This window comes from Doryrhamphus excisus, chromosome 2 (genome assembly GCF_030265055.1).
Source record: "Doryrhamphus excisus isolate RoL2022-K1 chromosome 2, RoL_Dexc_1.0, whole genome shotgun sequence".
In the NCBI taxonomy this organism is placed as follows: Eukaryota; Metazoa; Chordata; class Actinopteri; order Syngnathiformes; family Syngnathidae; genus Doryrhamphus; species Doryrhamphus excisus.
Window position 1 is genome coordinate 18438518 of NC_080467.1, and position 15354 is coordinate 18453871.

The 15354-nt window shown below is 44.7% G+C and overlaps 2 protein-coding genes across 3 annotated transcripts in view; both read right to left on the minus strand.

Annotated features, from left to right (window-relative positions):
- LOC131104002 (uncharacterized) overlaps positions 1–8408 on the minus strand; it is a 42463-nt gene extending 34055 nt beyond the window's left edge. For both annotated transcript variants that reach the window (XM_058050657.1, XM_058050665.1), the window contains exon 1: positions 1–8408. This exon is cut by the window's left edge. In XM_058050657.1, coding sequence (XP_057906640.1) covers positions 1062–6986 — 5925 coding nt within the window. In that variant the 5' untranslated portion in view covers positions 6987–8408 and the 3' untranslated portion in view covers positions 1–1061.
- A 2838-nt stretch (positions 8409–11246) lies between these two features.
- Positions 11247–15354, minus strand: part of galt (galactose-1-phosphate uridylyltransferase) — a 121519-nt gene continuing 117411 nt past the window's right edge. Inside the window, exon 13 of the mRNA XM_058050826.1 lies at positions 11247–11287. Coding sequence (XP_057906809.1) covers positions 11262–11287 — 26 coding nt within the window. The 3' untranslated portion in view covers positions 11247–11261. The remainder of the gene's footprint in view (positions 11288–15354) is intronic.

Below are 15354 nucleotides of genomic sequence, written 5' to 3' on the forward strand. Positions count from 1 at the left end.
ATACTAATTTGTGGGCCCACAACACACCACTCACACACTCACACTCAGGCACTGTCCCCTAAAGCCGGCAAAGCTAAACACCTTGTTAACCCCACACTTTACGTTGCAGGCCTGGTCGTTGCTAGTGTTCGTTGTGGCCCAAAACCAATACGGCCCCTTCACTCCTTGGAAAGCAAATTAAAAGAAACGTGTCTCTGTATATTCCGATGTCAGTCACTCACGTGCAGGAACACAGCAGATCCACTGATGTTTATGTCCAGCCACAGTCTTGCATCCCTCGTTGTCAGAAAGCTACGGTAGCCGGGAAGCCTTGGTCGTTAGCTCTATCTGGGTTGTCCTCTATGTGTCTTCTGGATGAAAACGAACAGACTACCCCACTCAAGGTCTAACTGGAGAAGTTAAACTAGTCTAGCACACTCGGCTCACTTGTTGCGAACAGCCTCTAGACTACGCCTGCAGAGCTGTTAGCATGCGCTAACTTGTTGCACAATAAACGGTACCGAAACGCCTTGTGGAGGTTCCTTTCTTCCGTTAACGTGCCGATGGTCTTCTTCTACTGACTGTCGTGGAAACAATCATTAAGAAGCCCCAAACACACAAGTTTTGAAAAGCTGCCTATCAAGAAAATACAGACTGCCTCTGTCCCTTTTCGTTCGCACACTTCACGTTAGCCACCCCCCACGTCGCTCACCTCTTCCTCCTTCCTTTTTCCGGGCTCGTGTCCCACTCAACTATGTCCCCACTGGGTTAACCCTTTAAATGCTGTCACAGAATACACAGAGAAAACACTGCTTTTTAACACAAAACAACACAAAATAAAACTCCTCAAACTAATGATGAAATACAGATTATGTTTTATACAAATACACCTTTTAAAGGCTTTTAACACTTTTAAACAAACCTCTTTCATTGTTGTTTCGTTTTGTTTGTTTTAATACTAATTAACATAAACAATAGCTTTGGCTGGGTTACACCCTCCCCCTTCTAAACGTTTTGATGTCCTCATCAACAAACAAACACAACCTAAGTTATGATCAGAAAGGGTGCAGTAAATACTGAACTTAACATTTACCTATTTTTATGATCACACCTCTATGAACTATGGTGAGAGGCTGATCTCTTGCTTTACCAGGTTCATCATACGTTAACCTAATGACTGGCTTCACGCTTCTCTTAGGGCGAGTTTCAAGTTTGTTAGTGGAATTAGACCTGGCAGGTATCTGGTTGTCGCGGCAAGGGTTTGACTCAGGATCACTTCCTGCCTCAGGTTCACTTTCTTCCTCGGGAACGGAATCTTGAGCTGTATCCACTTCGCCAACGCTTTGGTTCTCCTCTTCTGAACTCTCATCCTCCGACATGTCCTCTTCAACAGGATTTTCATCTGACTGTTGAGAGTCACTGTGGTCTCGGCCGGGGGCTTCAGGTCTGGCAGTATCTTTTTCTCTTTGCAGGATTTCTTTCAGGTAGGTACTGTAGGGTTTCTGAGGTAGGTAATGTTCTTCGTCTGAAGACGAGTCTGTAAGGTCTTGTAACTCTGGCAGAGTCTTTCGTATCTCAGGTAAGACTTTCTTTACCTTCCTGATTGTCTCGGACCTTGTTCTTGGCTTAACAGGTGAGGTTTCCTCCTTGCTCACAGTTGGCATTCTCACTGACTCTCCAATCGGTAAGAGATGATCGCGATGAAGAGTTTTGACTCCTCCGCCTCCATCTTCAGGTTTGACTTTATACACAGGAAGATTGGGCATCTTTCCCAATACAACAAAAGGGATAGAGCTCCACCTACTCTCCAGCTTGTGTTTTCCTTTCAATCCCAAGTTCCTCAGTAGCACTCGGTCGCCGATATCCAGTGTCTGGAATCCGACTCTCTTATCGTAGGACCTCTTGTTCCTCTGATGTGCCTTGTCAGCAGCCTCAGAGGCAAGCTGGTAAGCTCTCTGCAAGTCCTCTTTCAACTTGGCTACATAGCGTGAGTGACAAGCTTCATCTTTTCCGTCAGGAGAAGTTCCAAAACACACGTCCATAGGAAGCCTCGCTTCTCTGCCGAACATTAAGAAATAGGGTGAGTACCCTGTAGCATCACACTTGGTACTGTTGTAGGCGTGCACCAAGTAACCAACGTGTTTGCTCCACTGCCGTTTCTTCTCACAGCCAAGAGTTCCCAGCATGGAAAGTAAAGTTCGGTTGAACCTTTCGGGCTGTGGGTCCCCTTGAGGATGATACGGAGTGGTCCGTGACTTTCTGATTCCCAGCATCTTCAGGAGCTCTTTTATTAGCTGGCACTCAAAATCTCTCCCCTGATCTGAGTGGATCCGAGCTGGCAGAGAATAATGTAGAAAGTACTTGTCCACCAGGACCTTTGCCACTGTCTGTGCTTTCTGGTTTCTGGTGGGGAAAGCCTGGGCATAACGTGTAAAGTGATCAGTCACGACTAACACGTTACTGATGCCTGAAGAATCGGGTTCCATTGACAGGAAATCGATGCAGACTAGGTCCATCGGTCCACTGCTCACAATCTGACATAAGGGAGCTGCTCTCTGGCTAGGAGTCTTTCGCGTAATACACTCTCCGCAGTTCTTGATGTACTGCTCCACATCACATGCCAATTTAGGCCAGAAAAATCGGTTCCTCAACAGGTCGGTAGTTCTCTCTACACCAAGGTGTCCCAAGTCATCATGTGAGGCCCTCAACACAACTTCTCTGAACTCTCTTGGTAAGACGAGTTGAGTGACGTCTTCTCCAGAAGATCTCTTGCTTAAGCGATGTAGCAGTCCATCTTTCATCATCAGCCTTCCCATCTCCTTCTTCAGACGAGCCTGTTCTGGGCTGGACACATTCCCTTCAGGCCATTTTCCTTGCTTAACAGCTTGAAGAGCAGAGCTGATTTCTGCATCCTCTTCTTGGGCTTTAATCAGGTCCTGAGTTGACATTTGTCCTAATGACTTCAGCTCCAAGTGTGTCGGGAACGCATAGATGTCAGGCACGCAGTCAGGAGAGGCTCCTAACTGGTCCACATATCTTGGTGGGTTGACCAAGGATCCAGGAATGCATACTTTCTTGCAGATGGATCTCACTCCAGTCTGTGGTATGGTCTCCCATTCCTCTTGACCCTCATCCGGCATCATTCTGGACAACAGGTCGGCATCAATGTTGTGTCTGCCGGGTCTGTACTGTACATCAAAGTCATAGGTGGACAATGCAGACAGCCATCTGTGCCCAACAGCACTAAGCTTGGCGGTTGAGAGCACATACGTCAGCGGGTTGTTATCTGTACGCACAGTGAATCTGGCGCCATAGAGATAATCATGGAATTTATCCACTATGGCCCACTTCAGAGACAGAAACTCCAGCTGGTGTATTGCGTAATTTCTCTCTGGTGGTTTCAACTTCCTGCTGGCGAATGCCACAGGCCTCAGTCCCTCACTATGCTGCTGATAGAGGACCGAGCCAAGTCCCTTCAAACTGGCGTCTACGTGTAGGATGTATGGCTTGTTTGGATCTGCGAAAGCCAGGACAGGTGCGTGAGTGAGACAATGAATAATCTGACGGAACGCTTCAGTGCAGGACTTGTCCCATCTCTCACCGAAGGGCTCAGACTCTTTAAGGTAAGCCTTTGTGCTGTCTTTCTCGAGCTTCATACTCTTCTGCCTTGGGGCATAGCCTTTAGTGAGTTCTGACAACGGCCTGACGATCGCTGAATAGTTGGCTATGAAACGCCTATAGTATCCACAGAACCCAAGGAATGACTGAAGAGCTTTCAGGTGAGTAGGCTGTGGCCAGTTTGTGACTACCTCGACCTTGGCTGGGTCAGGAGAGACACCATCAGCGGACACAATGTGTCCCAGGTATTGCACTTTGGGCAGGCAAAACTGACACTTGTCAACTGAGATCTTCAGGCCGACCTCTGCAAGACGATCTAGAACTTTGAGCAGTCGCTCTTCATGCTCTTCCAGGGTTCTGCCAAACACAATCAGGTCATCGAGGTATACTAGGACCTCCAGCAGGTTCATGTCACCCACCGCCTTCTCCATTAACCTTTGGAAGGTGGCTGGGGCTCCAGTAATTCCTTGTGGCATCCTTTCAAACTGGAAGAACCCCAGTGGGCAGATGAATGCCGTCTTTTCTTTATCTTCCTCGGCCATGGCAATTTGGTAATAGCCACTCCGCAGGTCAAGCACGGAAAACCACTTGCTTCCCGTCATGGAATCCAGAACATCATCGATGCATGGGGTTGTATACTGATCTGGGATTGTTCGGCTGTTCAACAATCTGTAGTCAATACACATTCTCACGGCCCCATTCTTCTTTCTAACAATCACGATTGGGGATGCGTATGGGCTACGCGACTCCTTGATGATCCCCGCACGCAACAGGTCTTGGAGGTGTTTTCTCACGTCTTCCACATCGGCTGGTGCCAGACGTCGAGAGCGCTCCCTGAACGGCCGTGGATCTGACATACGGATTGTGTGCTTTACGTCTTTGGCCAATCCGACATCCCATTCATGGAGGGAGAATACTGAAGACCTGGTGGATAGTTTTTTACGGAGTCTTCTTTTCCACTCCTCTGTGACAGGTGAGTCTCCAAAGTCGATCAGATTAGCATCAAACTCTTGTGCTGCTGTCTTGGAAGGAGTGATTGTAGTGACTGCATCAGTCAGGTACATATGTCCGATGACAGTTCCAACGGGTATGATGGTCTCTGTCAGCGACTCGTTCTGGACAAAGATTCTGAAGTGGTTGACCTTAACTTCTTCACTGGACACTACCATAGGCTGTAGTAGCACACCAGCTGGGAGTGGAGCTGAGGGAGATGAGTCAACCATCAGAACTTCCATGTTGACTTGGTGTTTGAAGTCAACTTTGCACACAGGACTGCAATCACCACCAGGAGGTATAGTCAGTGGGCCTGGGCCTTGCCATGTCACACAGCCAATATCATCCTCCACTTCGGTGGCTGTAGCCGTGCCACATGCTGCCAAATCTTCATCTCTGCAACAGCCTTGTATACCCAGTGTCTGGGTGATGTCAATGCCCTCCTCCTTACATTGCTGCACAAGACGTCGGACATGACTGGCATTAGTTCCCACAATGACAGGAGTTTGGTCCGCAGTACGGGGGCTGGGGCAGATAAGAGCAAGGACTGTCACAATCTTGTCGGCACCTGCTACTTTTGCTGGATATTCCATGTCAACCACCACATAACCACGGTAGGGGTAGCTGAGGTCAGACTCACTTAGGCCCCAGAGTGCTAGACCAGACACTGGACGTATTTGTACATCAGAAAGGTAGGTCTGATACCAAGACTCAAATATAATGGTCACTTGAGAGCCACTGTCAAACAAAGCATCACAAGCGTGTCCATTCACCTTCAGGGGTACAATGCTGGGTGGGCCAATCAAGCCTTCAGGGATGCCAACAGGCTCTATTGTAGTAACAGCACCTTGTTTGGCATGACAGTTCACTTCACTGGTTGCCGCATCACCAGACCGTTGTCTAGTGACTTTCAAGGCCTGTATTAGCTTCTTTATGACCTTGGCTTGATTCTCAGTGTTCCCACACTTTGTAGCAAAATGTCCATTTTCGCCACATCGGTAGCAGAAATTCTCACCTTTGGGTACTCTTTTGGGAGAGTTGTGAACCTGTTTGGTAGCCTCCATGGTCGAAACCGAAACTGCAGTGCCTGGCTCAGTCACTTTATTCATGACTTTCTGTTTCATTCGTTTCAGTTCTTTTTTCAAAGCAGCCAGTTCCGGGTCCTGCCGGTTCTCTGGGCTAGGTGGCATACTTGAGTGCGTTAACTCTGAGTGGTCATCCTTGGAGCGAGATTGTTTAGTTACAACTGATGCAACCATTGACTTTAGCTCCTTTAGTTCAGCTTTTAAGTTCTGGATCTCCGCTTGTTTCCCATCCACTTCAGGGTCGGCGTATACTTGGCGTACTGAGGCACTGAGCTTCTTCCTAGACGCTTCATATCCCTCTTCAGTACGAATCTCACTCAAGAGCTGTAAAAAGTTGGGCGGTGCGCTCTTCCTTTCACGCAAGCGTAGCTGGATCAGCATCAGGTCTGAGACAGTAGCACCCCTCAGCAGTTGCTCCAGTCTGACTCTATCCATGCTGCTAGCAGGCAGGCCACCTCTCTGTATCACCTTCGCCAGAGACCGTTCTAGGCGTCTGAGGAAATCAGATAGTTTCTCCCCTGGTTGCTGTTGCATCAGACGGAATGCAAAATAGAGGTCATCACCGGACTCTGCACTTCCAAAAGCACTTTCGAGAGCGTCCAAGCACTCTTTTGGGGTGGCGTCAGGGCTGGCATGTCGCACTGCTTTCACTATTCCAAGGGCTGGCCCTTTCAAGCTTGCCATTAGTCTTCTTCTTTTCTCTTTGTCTGAACAGTCAGTTTCCTCTACCATAATACATGCTTGTTCTAACCAATGGTCGAAGGGTTCTTCACCTGTTGGAGTAGGTAAGGCTCCTGAGAACATGCGTAGACGAACGTGGTGTCCACCATCAGAGGGGTTTGTGGTCTTGTCCAACAAATCACCTACGGCACGTAGTATTGATTCAGTGGAGCTTGTGGATGGTTCTGAGCGGTGAAACAGTGACTTAAGGTCCTCCATAGTCTTTCCTTCTGCCACTAACAGCCCTTTCAGTTTGTCATTAAACTCTTCAGCAGCTGCCTGTACTTCCCCTACGATGATTATAGGCCACGCCTCTCCACCATCAATAGGCACAACTTCAGGAGGGACACTCGGATCCTTGACTGTCTCCCTGGTCTCACACAAGACCATACGGCTATCCAGCCTTGCACTGAAATTCTTTCCTCTGACCCTCACTCGTCCCAGACTCTTGATTGTTTCCAGGGTTTCTTCAACTTTGCTCATCTCCACTTCTTCTGGGACAATGGTCATCAGGGCATGAGTCACGCTTAAACCCTCACCACGACACCAGCGCTTTAGCTCTGACACTAGTTCTGGTAATAACAAATCCATATTAACACTGCTTGGTGTTTAACTTAATACTTAAACTGTTATTTTATCTCAATGTTTTTCCTAAGTACGTTTTATTTTGAAATCCAAAACAATCCCAGCGGTGCCTCCATTTTATGTAGCGTCCCCTCGTAGTCATGTGACTGAGGAGAGGCTTTTGGGTTCTTTTAAATCAATTAATCTAATTCTGATCAACTCAGTTTTAACTGTTTTGAATTTCTTTTAACTGTTTAAGTATGCAGATCCTTAGTGCTAAACGAAATAGACAGGTAAGTAAATGAATTCACACAACACCTCTTTTCGAAAAATAATTATCAATTATTTAGTAATTAATTCAAAAGTTGTGCAATATATCAAATGTCAAAAAAGAACATAGTCTTTACCAAAATATAACATAACATGTCATCCTTAGTTACAACCTGGAATAACACCGGTCTTACAGTTACTTGAGATAATAGACACCTATACTAATTTGTGGGCCCACAACACACCACTCACACACTCACACTCAGGCACTGTCCCCTAAAGCCGGCAAAGCTAAACACCTTGTTAACCCCACACTTTACGTTGCAGGCCTGGTCGTTGCTAGTGTTCGTTGTGGCCCAAAACCAATACGGCCCCTTCACTCCTTGGAAAGCAAATTAAAAGAAACGTGTCTCTGTATATTCCGATGTCAGTCACTCACGTGCAGGAACACAGCAGATCCACTGATGTTTATGTCCAGCCACAGTCTTGCATCCCTCGTTGTCAGAAAGCTACGGTAGCCGGGAAGCCTTGGTCGTTAGCTCTATCTGGGTTGTCCTCTATGTGTCTTCTGGATGAAAACGAACAGACTACCCCACTCAAGGTCTAACTGGAGAAGTTAAACTAGTCTAGCACACTCGGCTCACTTGTTGCGAACAGCCTCTAGACTACGCCTGCAGAGCTGTTAGCATGCGCTAACTTGTTGCACAATAAACGGTACCGAAACGCCTTGTGGAGGTTCCTTTCTTCCGTTAACGTGCCGATGGTCTTCTTCTACTGACTGTCGTGGAAACAATCATTAAGAAGCCCCAAACACACAAGTTTTGAAAAGCTGCCTATCAAGAAAATACAGACTGCCTCTGTCCCTTTTCGTTCGCACACTTCACGTTAGCCACCCCCCACGTCGCTCACCTCTTCCTCCTTCCTTTTTCCGGGCTCGTGTCCCACTCAACTATGTCCCCACTGGGTTAACCCTTTAAATGCTGTCACAGAATACACAGAGAAAACACTGCTTTTTAACACAAAACAACACAAAATAAAACTCCTCAAACTAATGATGAAATACAGATTATGTTTTATACAAATACACCTTTTAAAGGCTTTTAACACTTTTAAACAAACCTCTTTCATTGTTGTTTCGTTTTGTTTGTTTTAATACTAATTAACATAAACAATAGCTTTGGCTGGGTTACAATTAGTCATCTTATTACCGCTACTACTAGTAGTAGTAGGCTAGTATTAGCCTGCTTATTGGCTTTTTTATTAGCCTCCTTTTGCATTATATGAAATTCGTATTTTTTTGTAAAAAAAAAAAATCCTAAAATATAAAATTATTTAGGGGGAGCTTAAGATGCATCCCTGAAGCCCCCCTAAAATAGGCCTAATGACGCCACTGACGCTAACCAAGGTTCCAATGTACTCACTTATGTCTCTTTCTACTCTGTACGAGTTTGAGATATCACTATTTGGTTCTGTGTTGAAAACCTATGGGCCTCTCTACACAGAGAGTCCATGCTTCCTCTTTGAGTACTTTCAACAAGCATATTCCAACCTGACAGTGAAACACATAACCGCACGAGAACCCTTGCAAATAATGGTCATAAAACAGGGGGGCAGGGATGCATCCACTTCCACAGCCCAGCTGTCAGGGTGAAGGATGGCCGCTGAGAGGTGGGTACACTCACTAAGAGGTCTAATCACTCAGCCACAGCTACCTGCACACACTTAAGTGGAACAGCATCCATGCAAGCTCCCTATTGCTCCGTGCCTCTGCCACTGTCCTACACATTGACATTTTTCCATAAAGGCAAAAACATAGCTGAAATTGATACATCCAAGTGAAATATTTGTGTTTATTTTTCTTTTTTTGAAAGGCAAAATAAATATGACGCATATTAATGGTTCATTTTTGGTTCATACTGATTTACCCTCCTCTGCTGTTTGTTTTTTTTTGGACACTTGGACACCCCTGGTCTTGGACAGATTACTCGATGAAAAGAATGTAATTGTTAGTTTCAGCCCTAATTTATTTGGATTTTTTTCTTTATTCCAAAAAGACACCATTGTAAAACGTGACAGAAAAATAAACTACATTCCTGAATACAAAATATTTTTTAATGATGACCATCACTTTTTTTTTCATCACACGTAAGGGATGCCATTTTTACTCTTCAGACAAACCCTAAATGGAACAGAAAAGGTCCGCATTGAAAAGCAGTCACGCTGAATCTTTCAGGAGGACATTAGGGAAACACTCAATATAATGGTGATTATATAATAAAAAGAATATAATGTGCACTGGAATTATACTTTTATGCTTAATGCCTTTAAGCTCTAATCATGGGGGGGATTTCACAGACAATAGGGAGCCATTCAAGCAGATTGTATTAAGTTGTTTTTGCTAAATGGAAATAATAAAGTAAAAAAAAAATAAAAAATAGTATCTCAAAGCTCTTACCTGTGGTACCAAATTCAGTGTCTCATTTCATTTCATTGTTTTTATTTGTATTGTGTTGGCTGCACTGTCGACTAATTCTTCAGGATGTGCTAATCTATTATATATCGCGTCAGACTCGCTCATGAGTCAGTCCTGCAGTGAGTCACTTGTGAATAAACAAAACGACGATATGGCATAATTTCATATTGCACCTGGCAAACGTAAGAGCAACATTTATAGAAAGTGTCTGTGCTTCAACAACCCCCAATGCACGATGCCAACAGTCAACATTATATAAAAAATATTTCCACTCAAAGGTAATGACCTCTCAGGGGCTTTGGAAGAAAGAATTAAGATTAAGATATGCCTTTATTCGTCCCTCAGTGGGGAAATTTGTATGCTGATCATAACAAATAACCACAGCAAAGTTTCGCTCAAGACCAGCGGCCACTTTGTCCTCAATAAAAAAACACTCGTGTCGTCAAACAGGAAGCTAATTAAATCATTGAAATAATCATCCAACAGGATGTGCCCAGAGAAACGAATGATTGAACCGCATCATCAAATATTTTGCAAATAAAATGTTGAATGTTAAACATTTTTGGGAGCGAGTTTTGGGTTAAACCCCCCCCCAAAAAACATATAAATAACTGAGTTATGAGTTAATGCACTGTCGGAGTCCAGCTGTGTTTTTAATGTATTTTACATAACGTCCTTGTTAGCAGCTAAGACAAGACAGTTAGCTAACCTTGGTTAGCCTCAGTAATTTATTCACTATAAATAATATAATAATTTAGTCACTCACCGAAACAGAAGTTAACCGAATCAGATTTTTCCAAAAGAAATCTAATCTTTTCAGGAAGCCAAAAATGTTCTAGTTAGTTATATAATGATGCTGTTGTTTTACGGTTGGAAATGCATATAAATACATGTAAATGATGAATGAAAGGCCTCACAGCTAGGAGACTTGAATGGTATGAATGTGAGTGTGAATGGGTCATTCATTCAGTCATTCATTCATTTTCTACCGCTTATCCTCACGAGGGTTGCAGGGAGGCAGGGAGGGGGCTGGAGCCTATCCCAGCTGTCTTCAGGCAAGAGGCGGGGTAAACCCTGGACTGGTGGCCGGTTAATTGGCAAGTCCAAATTGTCATAGGTATGAATGTGAGTGTGAATGGTTGTTTGTCTATATGTGCCCTGTGATTGGCTGGCGACCAGTCCAGGGTGTACCCCGCCTCTCGGCCAAAGACAGCTGGGATTGGCTTCAGCACCCCCTGCGACCCTCATAAGGATAAGCGGTAGAAAATGAATGAAAGAATGAAGACGTAATCCTTGACGTGACTGAAAATATGAAGGTGGCGGTGGTTGATCTCGCTGCCACATCGTGTCTTTGGGAACAGTCTTGAATGAAGCTTGGGCATCTGGTCAAGATGCATTACTTACTACTGGGGAGGTGTTCAGGGCACATCTGAACTCTAGGAGGTCTTAGGGAAGACCAAGGACGCGTTGGAGAGACTATGTCTCTCAACTGGCCTGGGAACAGCTCTAGGAGGAGTTAGATGATGTAGCCGTGTAGAAAGAAATCTGGGCTTGCATGCTTAGGCTGCTGCCCCCGCAACCGAACCTGGATAAACGGAGGGAAAATGGATAGATTGATGATATTTTAGTTATTTTAGTTTCATGCTTCTTTACTGGCTGTGTTAAAATACGCCAAAATATTAAGCAGGTACAAAACGGCAAAATTCGGGAGTTCCCCCGTGAAAACGGGAGGGTCGACACTCAGGTGTGCTCCCGCTCTACCCAACTGTTCGTCCTGGTAGCATCCTCCCGTGCCTTCCTTACTGCTGTCTCATCAGTTCTGAGGTCGCACTTCTTAGAATCCTGTCAACAGTACTTTGGTGCTAGAAGTGATGGGAGCACCGTGCTCTCTCCTGTTCCTCTCCTGTTCTCAGCATCAGTCATCTGAACACTTCGCCCCAGGAAGGAAATCGATCTCCTGCCAAGTTCAGACGAGAGCGCACGGAGCGAAAGAGATAGGGAGGACGAGTGGGGGCTCGGGAGGTTGGGGGGGTGTCCCCACCTCTGCAGAGCTTCCGAGGTAGAAAACGGTGATAGATCTTCTGTCAAAGCTAAGAGAGTGTCAGTTAAACATTTTAACAGATGGGGGCTCTTGAAGCTGAAGGCAGGCAGTGTTTCACCAAGTCTAATCACGTAAAAGCAAATGGGGACGTACTTGATTATGCACAATAGTTGAAAAATCCGTCCTCAGCGAAAGCTGCTTTTTCTCCTGACGTGACTGTTGCTCATCACAGCGAGGAATTATCGGAGGGAACAGGAGAGAGAAAGGGCATCGGTCATTTACTGTATTTGTCAATACTTTTGGACGCAGCAACACTCATTTGTCTTTGTTGAGACGACAGTTTATCAGCAGTAATCCTTAGAGCAAGTGCAATTTGTTGTCCGTAACAACTCAGACAAAACTAAATGGAACTTTTCTGTTGATGCATTTGAGGACACTTTAAAGGTAGTTTGTCTGGATGAGCTCATTCTTCAATTTCTGCCTGTAATTTACTGTGTTTATTTTAAAGCAAACCATAGAAGAGGTGACATTTGCACAGGCGCTCTTTACACAGACTCTTGCAAAAGAACACCTGGATATTAAACAAAGAAATTGTGCACCAAAAAAGAAACCATTTGGTCAACACGATAAAATAATGGTTAGTTTGCGCGACATAAAACAAAGAAAAACATTTCTACACGACATTAAGAGCCTTTTTAACATGACGCATCACTATTTTTGTGAACTACTTTGCAGGTTGTAGGGTTAAACAGCCTTTTTTGAGTACTGTAATTTCCAATGTATTATCTAGCTTTTTTTCTACAATAGTTTTCACAGTGATTTGGCAAAAAACTACATATCCCATGATGCCTAACGGTGACCTATTATGCTTTTTCCATGTTTCTGACCTCTAAATGTAGTATTCTCATGTTAAATGATGCCAACGTTTCAGACAATGAGGCTGCACCGCACTAACTAACCAACCTCTGACCTCTGTGTCCGACAATGAGCGGCGATGACTACTTCCCCCAAACAGAGATTGTCCCTGCTTCACTGCGAGAGCAAAACTCAAAGATTGTTCATATAACAAGATTGTAGTTTTTCCTGCTGATTTCAGGAATACCGCAAATGTGTTCCAGCCTTGAATTCATGTATTTTTTTGTAAGTGTAAAGACAACAATTGGCTTGTGGGCCGGTGTGATGTCATACATTGGCCAGAGGTTCAGGTTAAGATTCCTGAACTTTTGAATTTCCATATACATATAGCTCTATAGCAGCAGCTGTGTTTTATTGTTTTCTTCAAAGTCTGTATAAAATGAGATCAACTGAATAAGTATTTTGCTGGCCTACGCCTTTGAAGGTAAATCTCCATGAGAATATATATGAATCCCTCTGTGAGGCAATGGCTTAAACCCAATTTTGCTGCCTTGGACCGTGTCGCCTATCTGGCCACCAACAGAATCCTTTATGTTATGCTTCAAACTGAGCGAGATGTTGTCCTACTTTCCGTTTCCCGTTTGTTCTTTGCCCTGCTTGTCCTCCAAATCAATGAAAATACAGTAAAACAAAAATCTGATTGTGTTTTTTTTTCTGCACACAATAATTGTGACGTGCATATTTTATTCCATCTTAAAGCCGCGTCTGTGAGCAGGAAGTGGATTTCTGAAAGGGAAAATGAATATGTAAATTCAGTGTCATCACTTGCTGCAAAATTCTGGCTGCCACCCAACCGTGCCCTCATTCCAAAATTCATACAACACAGCGTGTGTTGCACATAGTATATGTGCATGCACGCTCACAGTGTCGGGTGTGAATAATGTGTGTGCGTTTCAAGTACAAGTGAGTGCTTCTTATGTGATTACAAATGGGAAAGCGTTGGAGGTTGTGTGTGTAGACGGGAGATGTGCATTGTAATCTCTATCGACAATTTATGCAACCTAAGACATGTTAAGTGGAGCAGAAACAGCATTTGTGTGTGCAGCACAAATGATGCCATATTACTCAGCTGGAAACTTGCACATGGCTCTGGCCAAAATAAGTCTGGGAAAGAAAAATGTCCCTACTTTGCTCCAATGTTAGATGGACAAAATTATCGGGAGACTGGGGTGTAGTAGAAATAAAAATGGAGGAAAATAGGTGGAAATGTGAGCAAGTCTGCGTTTTAGCCAGGATATTCTGCGTTCAGATCTCGGCTCAGACGTCCCTGTGTAGGGTTTGACTGTTGCGACGACGCTTGCATGGGTTTTTCATGGGAGCTCAACATTGCACCTTGATGTGAAACCATAACAGCTATCTCTGCCACCTCCACCGGGAGGAAACCAAGGTGTAGTCAGGCCAGCTCTAAGACATAATCCCTCCAGCGTGTCCTGGGTCTACCCCGAGCCGGGGCCTTTCCTATCGGACGGGCATGCCCAGAACACCTTGAGATGGAGGCGTCCGCCCGGGCCACCACCACTGGCTCCTCTTGTTATGAAGGAGCAGCACCTCCGCTGTGAGCTCTTCTCCCCATAAATCAAAGCCACCCTACGGAGCAAACTGATTTTGACCACTTGTATCCACAATCTTGCTCTTTCGATCACAACCCAAAGCTCATAACCATAGGAGGCTGCTATCCAACCTTTTCCGACTGAGAACCATGGCCTCAGATTCTGAGGTGTGGAGTCTCATCCCTAGAAGCTTCACACTCAGCAGCAAACCGGCCGAATAAATGATGAAAGTCACAGCCTGATGAGGTCAGATCAGATCCGAAGGCCCCCTCCTCCGATGCATTGAAATTCTGTTGATAAAAATGATGTGGAGGCCAACGTTCACCCGGAAGCAGGCTTCATTTCCTGCTGGCAATGCGAACCAGGCTTCAAGTCCACAAAGTGCATCTAGACCGGTTGGGCAAACTAGTTAGTGTGACCTTTTGGAATCAATTATTGTGCTGCTTTAGGTGTTCACGCCACAAGCAAGGAAAACATCCCAATTAAGCATGAACAAATAGCTCTTGGATTGGATCACCCAACCAACTGGATAAAGTAAACCACGGTTAAATGATGTGAAGTAAACATAAATTATCCTTTCTTAGTGTTTTTATTTTCTCATCTTTTTTTGACTTTAAAGATCCTGTGATGTTGGCTCGTCAGAGAATGGTTGGAATAATTCCCAGTCTAGAGGATAATATCAAGATCCTAATCACAGAGAGAATAGTAAACGAGAGACTCATTTAAATCTTTCACTCCCTCCCTCTCGTCTCCCCTGTAATTACTTTACCACACTATGTTTCATTTTTATTTTTTTTTTGTCTCTGTCAGTTTTTCTCCCATTACTTCGTACATTTACATGTCGGCGTTTGTCTCCTTCACATCCAGGTTGGGACTATTAATAGCCATCAAATGAGCTCAAGGGATCATGTGACCTTGTCAAGTTGACCCAGCGAGAGACAGAGTGATTTACATTCCAAATAATGGCTGAAGGGTATTAGCAGACAGGACTTGTATATTGACTGGTCACCTATCCGGCTTCATCACCTGGGGGTTAAAAGCCCCTAGCGACTGTCAGTCATAACTCAATGCTGGTATAATTAGTCATTTACATTTCAGTATTGTACATCAGTACATCTCAGCAATGTAAGAAAAAATATTTTACTG